This window comes from Anthonomus grandis, chromosome 2, assembly GCF_022605725.1.
Source record: "Anthonomus grandis grandis chromosome 2, icAntGran1.3, whole genome shotgun sequence".
Lineage (NCBI taxonomy): Eukaryota > Metazoa > Arthropoda > Insecta > Coleoptera > Curculionidae > Anthonomus > Anthonomus grandis.
Window position 1 is genome coordinate 37,714,635 of NC_065547.1, and position 17,987 is coordinate 37,732,621.

Below are 17,987 nucleotides of genomic sequence, written 5' to 3' on the forward strand. Positions count from 1 at the left end.
TACTTACCTGGAACTGAAAATAAATTGAAGAAACAAAAGGGTAGAAACACAATGAACCCCACGATCAGAAAACAATGTCTTCGTCTCATTGGAGACATTGGTAGGTTCATGGTGGTGCCTGAATGAGAGCTACACAGAGAAGAGGGGTGTGTCGGCCGCGTACATCATATTGGGTACGTTCTTACTATTAGTGACACCTGTAAAAAAATACATAAAAAGAAATTTTATTAAACATAACTTTGGAAATTTATTTTTATTGACTTTCTTTATAAATATTTTTTTATATCCAGAACACACTTTATCCTTTCTCCATTGACATTTTAATAGCTTCTAAAAATATGTTTTTATAATTAGATACCGTTTAGAAATCAAAACAATTCGAAATTCAAATATTCTTTTTAATGCACGTATTTATTTGTGTGTCAGTAAGATTTTTGGGTTTTCAAAATTTTTAGTCATGCATAAACCGATTAATAGCAGTGTAAAATATTTAGTGTCTATTTAACCTAAAATTTAACTATTTATTTATTTAACATAAATTTTATTAAAAAATTTATTTTTTTCTTTTGGAAAAGTTGTGAAAATAAGAAAAGACGTGTAAAAATAGAATATATACAGGGTCTCCAGGAATCGCTATCGATCAGTAGTAGAGAGGTAAAACATCGTATATCTATAAAAGGAATACTTACGATAATATCGTAATAGCTCGTAAATAATAATAAAAACAAGTTGTTACATCCATTTAGTTTAAACTTACAGTGATTATTCTACATTGTACAAAAGTGTTTATTTAAAGCCATCATAACTTAACGTTATGATGGCTTTTATTAACCACTATTATTAATTTATTGAAATTTATCTGTATCCTAATTTTAGACTTTTTACCCCCATTTGAAAAAGCAGATAATCTACATTATAATACACATGGAATTTTGTACAAAAAATTATTTATTTAAAAAAAAATTCAACAAACAAAATGGGATTTATAGAAGACAAAAAATCTATCGCTATCTTCTTCATCGGAACTATGTTGGCCTTTTATATTACAAATCGGAAGATTAAAAAAAAAATCATAAATTCGCTTTGTAAGTTATTGCGCAGATTTGCGCATTGGGTAGTGGCATTGGACTTTAAACAGATCTATAGTGATTATAGTGACATTTAAAGATTTAAACTCTTCATCGTTAAATTGCAGTTTGTAAAATGTAGTGATGGATGATCAGCTTTAACGTCAAAATTTACAACGTTAGATATTAAAAAGTATTGCTTTTCAGTATTTTTCTTCTTATTAAGAAAAGGATTGACTATACAAATAGTCAACATGTTAAAAATGAGAAATATCAAATACAAGCTTTGATTATTATACTGTCATTTGAATCCTTGCTTCGTTCTTTGTCGTTTTTCTCTATCGGAAATCTGCTTTTTTTACAATGATTTTCCTATTCCTGCTGGATAACTGTTTTTTCACAACTTTTGGAATCTTTAAGTTAAGTCCTAAGATAAACCTCGCATAGAAAATATCACATGTACAATATTATTTACAAAATTCTAAAATTTGAGATTTTAAACGTTGAATAATTTACGAAACCCAAGTTATCATAAATGTAAAAGTAATATTATAAATAATCTTATAACTAATCAATCATTACAGTTTTTGAAGATAATAAGTTGCTTAATTTAACTGGAACACTCTGTATTTTACAGGGTGTTTCAGAACTATGGGATCAAACTTCTAGGAGTTGTTCAATGCAACAGTAGAATCAATCCATTTGAGTATAGGAACCCATGTCCGGAAATGTGTCACTACGCCATACGGCCCTAAGACGCGTTTAAATTTAGAAAAAATAATTACCTAAAAAGGAACTGATGCATTTATTTTTACCTTTTGTATATGATACCATCACAACAATTGTTCAAAATGACTTCCTCCAACCTCAATACGATTTAAACGCCGCACATGATTTCGGCGGACTACACTAAAAATTTGATCCTTGTTTTGAATGATTTCAAATGCCGCTGTTATTCGTCCAATTAAGTCTAGCTCTGATTCTACTGGAGTTTCGAAGACTAAAGACTAAAGACTAAAGACATGTCCCCACAAGAAAAAATCGAGCGACGTTAAATCGGGCGACTTAGGAGGCCAAGAAACTGCTCCACCTCTGGCAATCCAGCGGTGCCCAAACCACTAAGCCAAATACTCGCATACTTGTACAGCAAAGTGAGCCGGCGCTTCATCATGCTGAAACCACATTTGCTGCCTAACGTTTAGTGGAACATTTTCAAGGAGTTCTAGGAGAACTTCCTCCAAGAAACGCAGATAAATAGGTCCTGTTAACCGTTCCGGTAGAAGGTATAGCCCAATTAAATAATCATCAACAATTCCTGCCCATACGTTGACAGACCAACGATTCTGATGTTTTCTTGTAAAAATTGCATAAGGATTTTCTTCGTCCCAAACATGACTATTCCTACTATTAAAAATACCGTCTCTTGTGAAAGAGGCTTCATCCGTCCACAAAACATATCGTAAAAAATTTGGTTGTGCAATGATGTGATCCAAAAGCCATCGACAAAATTGAACTCTAGGATGATAATCGGCTGCAGTCATACCTTGAACTTTCTGGAAGTGGTAAGGATGGAGTTGTTGCTCGTGTTGTACCCGCCAGACAGAAGCGTTACTCGTATTCATATTCTAAGCGACGTCACGTGTGCTATTTGATGGTTCATCGGCAACTCGCTGAAGCACCTCTTTTGCAAATTCGACCGTTCTTACGGTTCGAGCAACACCAGTATCATGCATCTTGGTCTTAAACATGCCTGTCTCAGCGAGCCGCCGATGAACCGCAATAAACTTTATTATCCAGGATGCTGTCGTTCGGGATAACGTTCATGATACAACCGCGATGCTGCTCGTGAATTGCAGTTTGTTGCTCCGTATGCCAAATGTATATCCGCCAATTCTTGATTGGTAAAGTTTTCCATTAGCAATAAATGTTTAAAAATTGTAAGCTATAAAATTTTTAAACATGATATTGAGAATTGACGTTGATAAGAATTGACATTGATAAACAATTGTTGTTATGGTATCATGTACAAAAGGTCAAAATAAATGCAGCAGATCCTATTTAGGTAATTAATGTTTTTTATAAATTTTAACGCGCCTAAGGGCCATAGTGGCGTAGTGACGCATTTCCGGACATGGGTTCCTATACTCAAATGGATTCTTCTGTTGCCCTGAACAACCCCCAAAAGTTTGATCCCATAGTTCTGAAACACCCTGTATATCACCAATAAATGTTAATATATGTAGTAAATAATTCTTCCTATACCTAAACTTTCACATTTTTATGAATATTACATTTTAAAAAATACATGTCCATTTTTTTGCTATTTATAAATACTCACTGAGTAGGCAAGCGATGACAGTTTGTTTTTATTACTATAGTTTAATTACTTTATTGAAACTGAAAGTTTATTGACATACTATTTATTCTTGGTGAATATCTTCAAAATAGCTTGTTCGTATGTCGCGTCTACGCTGAAAGTTTTCCCAATAGAAATCATCCAAATAAAGCTCTTAAACTATTATTGGTTCAATTGATACTGAAAGTGTTGAGTATAAGATATTGAGTTGGCCGTTATTGCTAAAGTTGTTGAAGTTCCTCATATAGGGCAAAAACGATGTGCACAAAATCATAACATTAGTCATGCAAGTGTTTTTACGGTCCTAAATCGAAATCACTTTTATCCCTATAAAATTCATCGTCTCCAAGAACTTTGTACTTTGTACGTGGGTCTTGGATAAGGTTGCAGATAATAATAATTTTTTTTAATAATGTTCTATTTACCGATGAATACGCTTTTTACAATAACATACAAATTATGTCTGTTAAAAGAGCCTTTTTATAATTTTTATTGTCAACGTAAATGGTCTTTTTATAATGGTGTGTCTTAAATTTTACCTATCGCTAATCAATTGTGTGCATGCTGTAATCAATTATAATCGGATGTTTATTTTAAACTTAGCGTGTCATTGTACCTCAAAAGCCATTACTATTTAAACTTAACTTAATTGCCCACCATACATAGGTTATTTTAACATACAAAAAATTAATAAAACATTAAAAACATTACAAGAAAATAATAGATATGACAATTTGTTATCGCCTACTATAAAATATTAAGTTTTAAGTTTTAAAATGAGAAGGTTTAGGTTTAAGAAAACCGTTTTAAATTCGAAAAAGAATTCATTGTCGCGTTTATTGGTGATATAAAATACAGAAGGTTCTATTTAAATTAATGCAACTTATTGCTTTGTAAAAACTGTAATAATTTAAACCTAATTTTTGAACGTCCTCTAAAAAATACTAATGAAATGTAAAATTTGATAGTTTAGTGCTCCTAAGTGCAAATATGGTAAAAAAAGAGAAAACACATGAAAGCACAAAATATTTCAAAAACTTTAATATTTAGGCTGGGTAAACTTTAATAAAACCTTTACTTATGATGTAGAATCCAAAAATTAAATAATATATAAAGTTTTACATTTTTACATTTAGTTGCTTTGTTTCTGAGATACAGGGCGATGAAGGTTCAAAAAAATAACGGTATTTTAAAAATACTATAACTATCCTTAAACCGATTTGGTTGAAATTTGGTGCAGTTATTTGAAGTTATAAAACGCTTATTTAGCTGTAACTAGATTGAAATTATTAGGTTCAGTGGCGTGTCAGTGGGCACCACATGCTTATTGTTGAGAAAAAAACAAGGCCAACAATTAATTGTTTTGCAGCTTTTTATTTATTTTTGTATTTAAGCAACTAAAAATACAACTTTTTCGTATCTTATCTTATTATCTTCATATCTGGCTTTGTTTTCGAGAAAAAAAAATTAAAGTATCCTTAACTCATTCTAAAAATTATCCATGGACGACAACATGAAATAAAAACCAATTAATTCGATAAACAATTTCGACCTTAAAGTACATGAGCAAAATGTCCACCCTTCAATGCACGACTTTTTGGTCTCTTGTGTCTTGTTTACTATGATAATAAACATTCAACTTCTACGATTTTTATTATCAGATTTTTGAAATACAACAAAATAACAAATACATTGCTTCTTATGACAAATAATTGGCAAGTCCATTCAAGTACCTCCTTTGTACCTACCTGCTTTGGAGACCAACTGACAGTGATAGAATTGCTATAAGTAAAATTCAGCTGTCAATTAGCGGTGATTCATTACTCCATCACGAATAATTTTACTAATCATGAAATGAACGACATGCACTTTATTTATGGATTAGCAAATGGAAATGCGGAAGAAGCACGAACAATTTACTCTTTTAGGACAGATATCCTAACAGAGTAATTCCATGTGCAAAAACATTTAGAAAACTACATGCAAGATTATGTGAAACTGGGAGTTTTAATAAAATTATGGGTGGTGGAAGACCAGAAACTATAACAACGCCTGAACTGGAAGAAGCTAATACTTGATGCGATAGAAGAAGATCCTTCCAATAGTATCAGGAAGATTGCACTGCAGCTTGAAGTCAGTTCAAAAACCGTTTAAAAAGTTCTAAAAAGAAACCTCCTGCATCCATATCACATACAGCGTCTACAAGCTCTACTGCCTCGGGATTTTCATCCAAGATTAATGTTTTGTAGGTGGTTGATTCATATGATGGCACACAATAATAATTTCCTACCAAATATCAATTTTCAGCAACAATTTTCGCTGAACGTTTGGATAGGAATTATTGGTGACTACCTAATTGGCCCATTTTTTTTACCGGCAAGATTAACAGGTGAATCCTACACGGATTTCTTGCAACACCATTTACCCACTTTATTAGAAGAAGTACCCCTACAAGTAAGAGTCAACATGTGGTTTATGCACGACGGGGCTCCAGCTCATTTCAGTGTTCTTGCTCGTCAGCATCTCGACGTCATCTACCCTAATTGCTGGATTGGACGTGCAGGACCTCAAAATTGGCCGGCTCGCAGTCCTGATATGAATCCCCTGGATTACTATTTATGGGGCCATCTGAAGGCTCTTGTTTATAAAACTCCTGTTCTAGATGTGAATGACTTGAGGAATCGGATAATTGTCAATTGCAATACCATAAGGGATACTCCAGTTATTTTTGAGCGTGTCAGACACTCAATGACAAATCGTTTGCAGTCGTGTATTTTATCAGAAGGTGGACATTTTGCTCATTTACTTTAAGGTCGAAATTGTTTATCGAATTAATTGGTTTTTATTTCATGTTGTCGTCCATGGATAATTTTTAGAATAAGTTAAAGATACTTAGATTTTTTTTTTCGAAAACAAAGCCAGATATGAAGATAATATAAGATACGAAAAAGTTGTATTTTTAGTTGCTTAAATATAAAAATAAATAAAAAGCTGCAAAACAATTATTGGCCTTGTTTTTTTCTCAACAATAAGCATGTGGTGCCCACTGACACGCCACTGGACCTAACAACTTCAATCTAGTTACAGCTAAATAAGCGTCTTATAACTTCAAATAACTGCACCAAATTTCAACCAAATCGGTTTAAGGATAGTTATAGTATTTTTAAAATACCGTTATTTTTTTGAACCTTCATCGCCCTGTATCTCAGAAACAAAGCAACTCCCGACATACGTTCATAGGAACTTTTTTTCATAAAACGACCTAACGATTCACCCTGTATAGTTTCGTACTGTAGTTAGGAAATACCCTGTATAGGGTTTTACATTTAAAAAAACTGAACTTTGAAACACTTGGTAGGTCATGAAAATAATTTTAAAAGATATTCTGGAACGCCTCTGATAATCTCAATTTTTGAATTTTTTTTACCATTACTTTAGCCATAATATATCGTGCCGTATGTCATGAATAGTCTTATAAATTATATTCACTAATCTTACATACTCGTGTATTTTTATCGTTTGTTAATAAATGACTTTGATTTGATTTGAAATTTATCTCGATTTTTTTATATTTTTTTTAGAATTAGGATTTTAGGGAAATGTTACAGCTTATTTAGAAGAATTAAAAATGTTATTTCTTTTAAAAAGATAATCAGGATTAGGTATAGTCTTTCTGAGGTACTGGCAATACCCTAGATGTTTTTTTAGTCTTATAAATATAGGGTTTTGTATGATTTTTAATATCATACAAAATGATCTAGAATTCAAAAATTAAATAATATACAGGGTGTTTACTAACTACGGTACGAAACTATAGAGGGTGAATCATTAGGTCGTTTTATGAAAAAAAGTTCCTATGAACGTATGTCGGGAGTTGCTGTGTTTCTGAGATACAGGGCGATGAAGGTTCAAAAAAATAACGGTATTTTAAAAATACTATAACTATCCTTAAACCGATTTGGTTGAAATTTGGTGCAGTTATTTGAAGTTATAAGACGCTTATTTAGCTGTAACTAGATTGAAATTATTAGGTTCAGTGGCGTGTCAGTGGGCACCACATGCTTATTGTTGAGAAAAAAACAAGGCCAATAATTAATTGTTTTGCAGCTTTTTATTTATTTTTGTATTTAAGCAACTAAAAATACAACTTTTTCCTATCTTATCTTATTATCTTCATATCTGGCTTTGTTTTCGAGAAAAAAAATTTAAAGTATCTTTAACTCATTTTAAAAATTATCCATGGACGACAAATAATCTTGCCGGTAAAAAAAATGGGCCAATTAGGTAGTCACCAATAATTCCTATCCAAACGTTCAGCGAAAATTGTTGCTGAAAATGAGTTTCTCTAATAACGTGGGGATTTTCGTCGGCCCAAAAATGATCATTGTGGAAGTTCATAATAGCATCTCTTGAAAAATTTGCCTCGTCCGTAAATAAGATATTTGGTAGGAAATTATTATTGTGTGCCATCGTATGAATCAACCACCTGCAAAACATTAATCTTGGATGAAAATCCCGAGGCAGTAGAGCTTGTACACGCTGTATGTGATATGGATGCAGGAGGTTTCTTTTTAGAACTTTCCAAACGGTTTTTGAACTGACTTCAAGCTGCAGTGCAATCTTCCTGATACTATTGGAAGGATCTTCTTCTATCGCATCAAGTATAGCTTCTTCCACTTCAGGCGTTGTTATAGTTTCTGGTCTTCCACCACCCATATTTTTATTAAAACTCCAAGTTTCACATAATCTTGCATGTAGTTTTCTAAATGTTTTTGCACATGGAATTACTCTGTTAGGATATCTGTCCTGGTAAATTCTTCGTGCTTCTTCCGCATTTCCATTTGCTAATCCATAAATAAAGTGCATGTCGATCATTTCATGGTTAGTAAAATTATTCATGATGGAGTAATGAATCACTGCTAATTGACAGCTGAATTTTACTTATAGCAATTCTATCACTGTCAGCTGGTCTCCAAAGCAGGTAGGTACAAAGGAGGTACTTGAATGGACTTGCCAATTATTTGTCATAAGAAGCAATGTATTTGTTATTTTGTTGTATTTCAAAAATCTGATAATAAAAATCGTAGAAGTTGAATGTTTATTATCATAGTAAACAAGACACAAGAGACCAAAAAGTCGTGCATTGGAGGGTGGACATTGTGCTCATTTACTTTAAGGTCAAAATTGTTTATCGAATTAATTGGTTTTTATTTCATGTTGTCGTCCATGGATAATTTTTAGAATAAGTTAAAGATACTTAAATTTTTTTTTTCGAAAACAAAGCCAGATATGAAGATAATATAAGATACGAAAAAGTTGTATTTTTAGTTGCTTAAATACAAAAATAAATAAAAAGCTGCAAAACAATTATTGGCCTTGTTTTTTTCTCAACAATAAGCATGTGGTGCCCACTGACACGCCACTGGACCTAATAATTTCAATCTAGTTACAGCTAAATAAGCGTCTTATAACTTCAAATAACTGCACCAAATTTCAACCAAATCGGTTTAAGGATAGTTATAGTATTTTTAAAATACCGTTATTTTTTTGAACCTTCATCGCCCTGTATCTCAGAAACAAAGCAACTCCCGACATACGTTCATAGGAACTTTTTTTCATAAAACGACCTAACGATTCACCCTGTATAGTTTCGTACTGTAGTTAGGAAACACCCTGTATAGGGTTTTACATTTAAAAAAACTGAACTTTGAAACACTTGGTAGGTCATGAAAATAATTTTAAAAGATATTCTGGAACGCCTCTGATAATCCCAATTTTTAATTTTTTTTACCCTGTACTTTAGCCATAATATATCGTGCCGTATGTCATGAATAGTCTTATAAATTATATTCACAAATCTTACATACTCATGTATTTTTATTATATCACAAATTATTTACAAATCAAATCAAAGTCATTTATTAACTAATAAATTGATTTGATTTGAAATTTATCTCGATTTTTTATAATTTATAGTATTTTATGTATAGGTATAGTATTTTTGAGGAACTGGTAATACCCTAGATGCTTTTTTTAGTCTTATATTAATATAGGGTTTTGGATGACTTTTAATATTTTCAGTTGAACAAATCTTGAGTTATATTCTGTTACAACGTTATTCTAGAGAAAACAAATTAACATATTTAAGTAGTCAAATCCCTTTTCTTCTAAGTTTTTCTATTTTAAAAATTTATTTTTTTATTTTAAAATATTTTTTTTTTAAATTTTTGATACAATATTTTTGAGAAAAACAAAAAACTCGTCCATGAAATACCAGATTTTTCGTTAAGCTAGGTATTTCGAAATTTTTAGAATATATATTTTTTTAAATTGGGCTGTTTGGAAAAAGCTCTTAGTTATTTTTAAAACCGAAAATGTATTGGGTACTATTGATGCTATAACGTATTCAGCTTGATACCAAATTAAATATGTATTTCTAATTTGAAAAAAAAATCTTGTTATTTTTTTTCTTCATATTTTTATCTATTGTTTCTTTTAAAAAATTCTGATGAAGTACCAGGGAAAGAATGATACTATAACTAATCCATCTTAACATGAAATGAAGTTTTTTGAGAAAAAAATTATATATATTTTTTTTAACTCATCTCTAATAGATAAAATATGAATTACTAGCATCACATTCCTCTCTTAACTAAAAACTATATAAAAATATTGTTTTTTTATTAAAAAATTATATTTTTTATATAATTTTTTCCTAATATTTTTTCATTCAGTTTCCTTTTAAAAATTCTGACGGGGTTTGTTTTTGTAATTTTTTAAGAAATTAATTATTTTAATTTAAACTTTTTCTCTATTTCTGTTTTTTTTTTGAAAATCCTGAGAAAATGTCTCTAATAGATAAAATATGCATTATACATCACCATATTCATATCTGCATATATAAATGTCTCATATAAATTATCTACATATAGATTATTTAAAAAAAAAAAAAAATTTGTATATTTGCTTGTTAAGAATTCTAATAAAGTTCATCTGAAGCGCAAGAAATTGTGAAATCAAAAATCAAAACCTCAGATTTGAAAACGAATTCAATGATTTTTAACATTTCTTTTCTTATTTTATTTTAAAATCCTTTTTAAAAGGTGTTTACAACGCATGCACATGCATATATAATAAGGTGTCAATGTTGTGACCCCTCCCAAAACACACCTAATAACTCCAGAATAAATAGACCCGAGGGTCCCGGAGGAACAACCACAAACCGGGCCAGAAACCCCCAAAATCCCGCCAATAAATCACCGATAGAAATAAACCATAAATAAACCGAAAATATTAAAGTTGAAAATCAGCTGTTTTGGTGTGTTAAGCCGGGTGGTTTTGTTTTGTTTGTTGGATCGAATTTAAAGGCGAGGTCATACGAACGACTACCGACCGACTCGCGGAAACCCGATGATCGACTGAACTAAAATAAAGGAAAAGTAGGAGACGGGCTTATATAAGAGGAGAGCAACGTTGCCGACGCTTATAGAGGAAAAATCAGTAGCAAGTAGGAGGCTCCTCCAATTTGGGCGCGTTTTTGTGGAGGAGGATTTACCGTTAGGCGAAGACGTTTTAGTGAGTCATCTTTTACATTTATAAGGGAAATACGAAGTATTGCATTAATTTTTGATCTTAAGAAGCAACGTAAAAGTTACATTAAACTAATAAAATAAATGAATGATTTCCAAAACATGAATTTACAGTGAGTTACTTACTTTATTGGGTATTACGTGACTTATAGCAAAAATCAATTTAGAAATCATCATCTTACACGCTCAAAAAATTGAAAAGAAGAAGAAAATAGAGTTATTCACGTATTTAAAAGAAATATAAACTTAAATCTGTAATGATACCGTTCGATATACTTAATTTAATTTAAGTTCAATAAGTTTTAAATACAATATTTTACTTAAGGTATGATAGATTTTTTATATACCTAGGAGCTGAGGTTTAATCTATTAATCTCTGAGCTCGTTTCTTCTTTTCAATATCCTACCTAACTTTGTTATGAATATTAAAATTAAAAAACGATAAAGACAACAAGAAGACCTACTTTTTAAAAAATACCTAATTTGAACCAACGTTTCGGTAGTTATATCTACTACCGTTATCAAGGTAATTAAAGTAAAATTAAATTAAATTAAAAATATAAATAAAATATATTCACTCGTAAATCTTCAGTTATGTAATACCATCAAAAGTTCTTCCTAATTCGAAAATACTTTAAATACTTTTTTTTATTATAAGGTTTGACGGTTTATTATTAGTTTGACAAACTATTTTGAAAGATAACAACAAATTCAAAGGTTACTTCTTTAAAATTAAAGGGGTGTGATCTTAATGTAAATTAATGATTTAAAATATATGAATATCAAATATTTAAAATCATAAATTAATTTTGAGAATACCCTGATCTACCTCTCTTTTTAGCAAAGGAATCCATGTATTATTAAAATCAACCGAACAAGTAAAGTTCAGTTCAACCATATATTAGAATGGTCACCCGTCAAAACACCAGCATTCCACCTGCCAAACAATGTCATCCACCTTCTATTTACATTGTTTGGCAGGTGGAATGATGGTGTTTTGACGGGTGACCATTCTAATATATCGTTGCACTGGACTTTAGCTAAGCATTTATCTTCATTTAACATTATAAATGCGCTTTCCTTTAGTTTACGTAATATTGAAATTGGTTCCTTTGCTAAAATTGAGGAAGCATTCCAGTCTATTCTATGGTTATTGTCGAATGCATGTTGTGTAATTTTGGATTTTTGAAAATCATTGTTTTTTATGTAAGATTAATGTTCATTAATTCTTTTTGGTAATGGTATACAGGTTTCACCTATGTAAAATTTACCACAAGTACAAGGAATTTTATAGATTACATTTTAATTAAATTCATTTTCATTGAAAGGTTTAGTTTTTGTTAATAAGCACCGTAATGTGTTTTGTGATTTAAAAATAGTTCTTATATTAAATTTTTTAGCAATTCTTTTTATCTTATCAGAAAAACCTGGAACAAATGGTAAAATAAGATTTGTCGTAAAAATAGGTTGATTCAATTTTATACGTGGATTATCAAACTCTTTAAAGCTATTTTCCAAAAATTCTTTGGGATAATTATTTTGTATTAAGATATTTTTAATAAAATCTTTTTTTTTTAAGTAGGTCTTCTTGTTGTTTTATCGTTTTTTAATTTTAATATTCATAACAAAGTTAGGTAGGATATTGAAAAGAAGAAACGAGCTCAGAGATTAATAGATTAAACCTCAGCTCCTATGTATATAAAAAATCTATTATACCTTAAGTAAAATATTGTATTTAAAACTTATTGAACTTAAATTAAAATAAGTATATCGAACGGTATCATTACAGATTTGAGTTCATATTTCTTTTAAATACGTGAATAAGTCTATTTTCTTCTTCTTTTCAATTTTTTGAGCGTGTGAGATAAAAATTTCTAAATTGATTTTTGCTGTAAGTGACGTAATACCGAATAAAATAAGTAACTCATTATGAATTTGTCACAACAATACAGATTTTATTTAATTAATTTGCAGTGTTTAAAAAAATGTAAAATTATTAATTGCTTTACTAAAAATGTCACTAAAATATAAAATAAAAATTATATAAGAGAAGAAAAACGTCACAGACGCTTATGGACGAAAAATCAGTAGGAGTAGGAGGCTCCTCTCGCTCCTGTTTACATTTATAAGGGAAATACGAAGAATTGCACAAATATTTGATGTTAAAAATTTGGATGTGAAACAACGTAAAAGTTACATTAAATTAATAAATTAAATGGATGGTTTCTAAAACAGTAATTTACAGTGTTTAAAGAAAATTTAAAATTATTAATTATTTTTACTAAAAATATCACTAAATGTTAAAAAACTTATACAGTGTGACCCATTTGTTTTCGGGTCACCCTGATAAAAAGTTTATTTTTAGTGCGATTTTGCTCGGGTTTTTTTTAAATATTAGGTCCAAAAAAACTGCATCATTATAACAAAAAAAAATTCTGCCATGCAAATTCCAAGGCCTACTAATGTCAGTTTTTAAGGGACAAATTTTAAGAAACCATGCTAGGCATTTTTTTAGCAAAAAATTGTGCACATCACTGGATTTGGCATCCCCCAAAACGGCCTTATAACAAAAAATATTAAACAATAACAATTTTATGATAAAAAAAAAATGCGCTTTACTTCTAAATTGTCTCTAAAAATTATTGATATTGAACTCTATTGTGTCTAAAAATTATTAAAATATTGAATTGTCACATTTGACATCTAACTATCAAAAGTGGTAATAGAACGTGTTCAGATAGTATTAGTAATCATGGAAAATTTAAATTTAAGAGAAAAAATTGAAATTGTTCGTCTTGTTGGTGGTAACGCGTTCGATGAGAGAAGCTGCCAGAGAATTTAATATTAGGCATCCTGATAGACCAGTAAGTCTAAGTACTGTGCAACGTGTTAATAAAATTTTCAATGAAACAGGATCTATTTCGAAAAATCTACTTAAAAATAGACATAATGGACGGCGTGCATGGGCTCAGAAGAAAAGAAAATTACATTTTGGAATATTTTAGCGGCAATCCTCGAAGTAGTGTCAGAACGGCTAGTTTGGTCCTTAACATCCCCAGAGAAAGTATAAGAAGATGTTTGCAAAGAAATAACATAAAAGCATTTAAGCCAAAATTTTTGCACACCTTAGAGGATGGTGACCAGGCAAGAAGATTAGAGTCTTGCTATTGGCTTCAGGGAGAATATTTAAACAACAGAAACTTTCTAGATGAAATCCTTTTTAGCGATGAAGCCACTTTTACCACAAATGGCGTAGTCTCCAGTCAAAATTGCCGCCACTGGTCCGTGCAGAATCCAGAATTTATAATAAATGCAAGGAGACAGTATTCGCAAAAAATTAACGTTTGGTGTGGAATACTAAGCGACAAAATTATTGGCCCTTTTTTCTTTAATGGTAATTTGAATACAATTTAATTTTTGAATTTTCTTGAGAATGAATTTTCGAACGCATTAGAAGATTTACCCTTAAGATATCACCTTAATTTGAAGTTTCAGTTAGATGGTTGTCCTGTCCATAATGCTCGTTTAGTAAGAGACTGATTAAATCAATATTTTGAAAACTGTTGGATAGGACGAAACAGTCCTTTCGTTGAGTGGCCACCGAGATCCTCTGACTTAACGCCACTCGATTTTTTTCTCTGGGGCTTACTTAAAGAAAAAGTGTACAATTCAAGACTTCAAAATTTAGAAGATCTACAAGTCAGAATAATCCAGGTTTGTTCAGAAATTACTCCAGAGCAAGTCCGTAAAGTTATTTTAAATGTAGGCAAAAGGAATGTAAAATGCATAGGAAACAATGGTGGATTAGTAGAAATTTCAAAAATTTAGTAGCGGTTAATTTTTAATTTTTTTGTTTGTTGTTTTTATTTTATTTGTATTTATTTTTGTTAGTTTATTGTTTGTTTTTATTTGTATTTAGTTTGGAATTGTTATTTGCTTGTATTATCTTTGATCAATTTGTTTTTTTCATGGCTGTCTACACATTTTTATTTGTAAATAAATGCATAATTTCCCTTTTTACTTTTTGTTATAAAATTGTTATTACTTAATATTTTTTGGTGAAATTTGGTGTAAAGCCGTTTTGGGGGATGCTGAATCCAGTGGTGTGCACAATTTTTTGCTAAAAAATGCCTAGCATGGTTTTTTAAAATTTGGCCCTTAAAAACTGACATTAGTATGCCTTGGAATTTGCATGGCAGATTTTTTTTTGTTATAATGATGCAGTTTTTCAGTACCTAACATTTAAGAAAAACCCGAGCAAAATCACACCAAAAATAAACTTTTTATCAGGGTGACCCGAAAACAAATGGGTCACACTGTATAAGAGAAGAAAAATCAGTAGGAGTAGGAGGCTTCTCCATTTTGGGCGCGTTTTTGTAGAGAAGGGTTTACCATTAGTCTGAATCCACGTTGATACGTAATTACGAATCCGTTGGGACCACGTGACTGCTCAAGCCAATAAGAGGCCCGAAAGGTTTCACGTACCTACGTGAAGGAAAACACGGATAGAAGTTGGTTAATTCAAACTTTGAGTTCTTTCTCCATTTTTGAGTTTTTACCAATTTTTTTACTAGTTGTTATTTTTAAACAATCCTTTTTAGAATGTCGAATTTAGGTTCGACACCGGGTTCCACATATTTTAAATGTGACTAGTCTAATGTGGCTTTTTAGTTAATAGTCAGTGCGAAAATTATTTGGAACAACAAAGTTTCATAGTATATATAGTTGCAAGAGAACCAGGGTTTTGTTTTCAAGCTTTGTGCCAATGACGACAATATTTTAACTTTAGTGGCCAAAAACACAGCAAATTATATGACGAAATGTTGGTTTCATTCATTTATATCAGAAAACCTATATGGGATACGAGAACCCCTTTACAATCAAGGCATAAAAATATTGTTGGTTGAAAAAAACAAGGTTGAAGCAATTGTGGAAGGTCAAAACTGTAAACACCAAAAACTCGAGTAAAAATATAACGTCATCTTACGGATACGCAAGTCTCTAGTGGATGGGATAAAAGTCAGCCTCACGTATCCGTAATTACGTACCAATGTGGACTTAGGCTTAGGCGAAACGTTTTAGGCAGCCTTAACATTTATAAGGGAAATGCGAAGAATTACACAAATGTTAGATTTTAAGAAATTGGATGTGAGGCAATGTAAGACTTAAACTAAAAAACCGATACATCCAAATATCGATGTCTCGATATATCGAGTGGCTAACATCGATATTCCAAAACATCGAAAATGTTTAAATGAAACTAAAATAAGGAAAAAAAAAGCATTGTTAGCCAAAAAAATATATTATACATACTTTATGATGTACAAAAAAATAATTTTTAACTAATAATATCTATGATATTTATATTTATATATATGTTTTGGAAAAGATAAACAAAAAACCGAGTAAAAAACTTTATAACAAATACAATACACAACAAACATGAAAAATAATTTTAAAAACTTAATGGTTACCAGTACTCATCTGGTAGAGTATTCAAAAAAAGTAATTTTGACAATAGTTTTCCAGAAAGTCGGTTTCTTTCTTCCATCTAAAGAAAATAACCGTTCAGAGGGTACAGAAGTACATACAACTCCTAGATATTTTCTAGCTACTTTATATAAGTTTGGATATGCTGCTTTCATTTCCTCCCATATTTCTAAGGGGTTGTCTTTTAAACTGGCAAGTGGTGCAGAAATATATAAACGAACTTCTGGACTTAAATCTGAACTACTGCTGCTACCACCCTTTAAGTCTCTTATCCTATTAACTTGTTCTTTTTGCGTAAGAGTCTTATGAAAACTCCAAATATCAACTTTATTACACTCCTCTGAGTTTTCAAAGGTGGATGTTATTTGGATTTCATTATTTGCAGTCATTGATACAGTCTGATTTTCGAACTCGTGAACCATTTTACTTACTTTTTGTAGAATTTTTGAAATTGCCAATGAGTTATTAAAATGGACGTTTTTAAATCTTGAGCCTAAAAATGCTCCAAGGGCTAGTAAATTTAAATCCTATTCTGGATTCCCAAAACGCTTCTTGATTTCTTTTTCTAATTTCCCCTTTAAGGAAATGGTTAAAGGAAAAGTTAGATTCATAGACGATAGGTTTTTTATAGTGCAGTTAATTAAAGGAATAACCATGACTTACTGTTTTATATTTTTCCCCTGAGGCTTCTACTGTCAACCTTTCCATTATCTGAAGAAGTTCAACTGCTTTTTTTAGGAGTTCTACCTCATTTGCTGACAACATAGGTGAAGAATTGGGTCTTTCCAATAAAATATTACAAAGAAGTGGTAATAGCTCTAGAAATCTTTCACACATGTAAAATTTAGAGTTCCATCTGGTCGAAACATTTAAAATAACTTTTCTAATTTTGCCTTCTGCAATACCTTGTGTTAACTGCTCTTTTCTAAGGCTATCCGATGCTTTTATACTTGCTTTAACAAATTTTACAATATTTCGCACCTTTAATAATAAACCATCAAGTCCCGAGCATTGTAATGCATTTTCTACAGTCAAAACAACTTAAGTGCCTGTTCATGCCAAAAAGATTTCCAATTGCCTTCAACATGTTGGCATCATTGTCAGTGACTATACTGTGATCGAGTAATTTTTTATATTCCAGTCTTGTAAAACCTTATTTAATATGTCACTAATATAATCAGCGGTATGGGATTCCGATAGCTCAATGACATCCAATGAAATAGATGTCATATTTATGCCTTCCAAAAAATGAAAACTTTTCATCTGCATCGTCTTGGTCCAAATATCCGTAGTTAAAACTAAATTATCAGTTTTCGCAAGCTTTTCCTTATAAACAGTAGAAATTGCCTCATACTTTTTTATTATCCTTGATTTTATGAAATTTAAACGAAGGTTTATTACATTTTCAACAAGATGAAGCGCCACTCCACTATGTTCTTCCTGTGAGGCAATTTTTACATGAGACGTTTCCAGATTATTGGATTG

At 30.9% G+C, this 17,987-nt stretch overlaps 2 protein-coding genes across 5 annotated transcripts in view; one reads left to right on the forward strand and one right to left on the reverse strand.

The window, feature by feature from the left end:
• LOC126750268 (alpha-1,3-mannosyl-glycoprotein 4-beta-N-acetylglucosaminyltransferase B) overlaps positions 1-17,987 on the reverse strand; it is a 168,156-nt gene that overhangs the window by 125,668 nt on the left and 24,501 nt on the right. For 2 of the 4 annotated variants that reach the window (XM_050459832.1, XM_050459834.1), the window contains exons 1-2: positions 10,594-10,834; positions 8-197 (exon numbers count right to left, since the gene is read on the reverse strand). In XM_050459832.1, coding sequence (XP_050315789.1) covers positions 8-110 — 103 coding nt within the window. In that variant the 5' untranslated portion in view covers positions 111-197; positions 10,594-10,834. Of the gene's footprint in view, positions 1-7; positions 198-10,593; positions 10,835-17,987 lie in introns of those variants that run through there. The other 2 variants (XM_050459833.1, XM_050459829.1) reach the window with 2 other exon arrangements.
• LOC126750267 (probable 3',5'-cyclic phosphodiesterase pde-5) overlaps positions 10,921-17,987 on the forward strand; it is a 149,247-nt gene continuing 142,180 nt past the window's right edge. The window contains exon 1 of the mRNA XM_050459827.1: positions 10,921-10,998. The gene's annotated coding sequence lies outside the window, so the exon portion shown is untranslated. The remainder of the gene's footprint in view (positions 10,999-17,987) is intronic.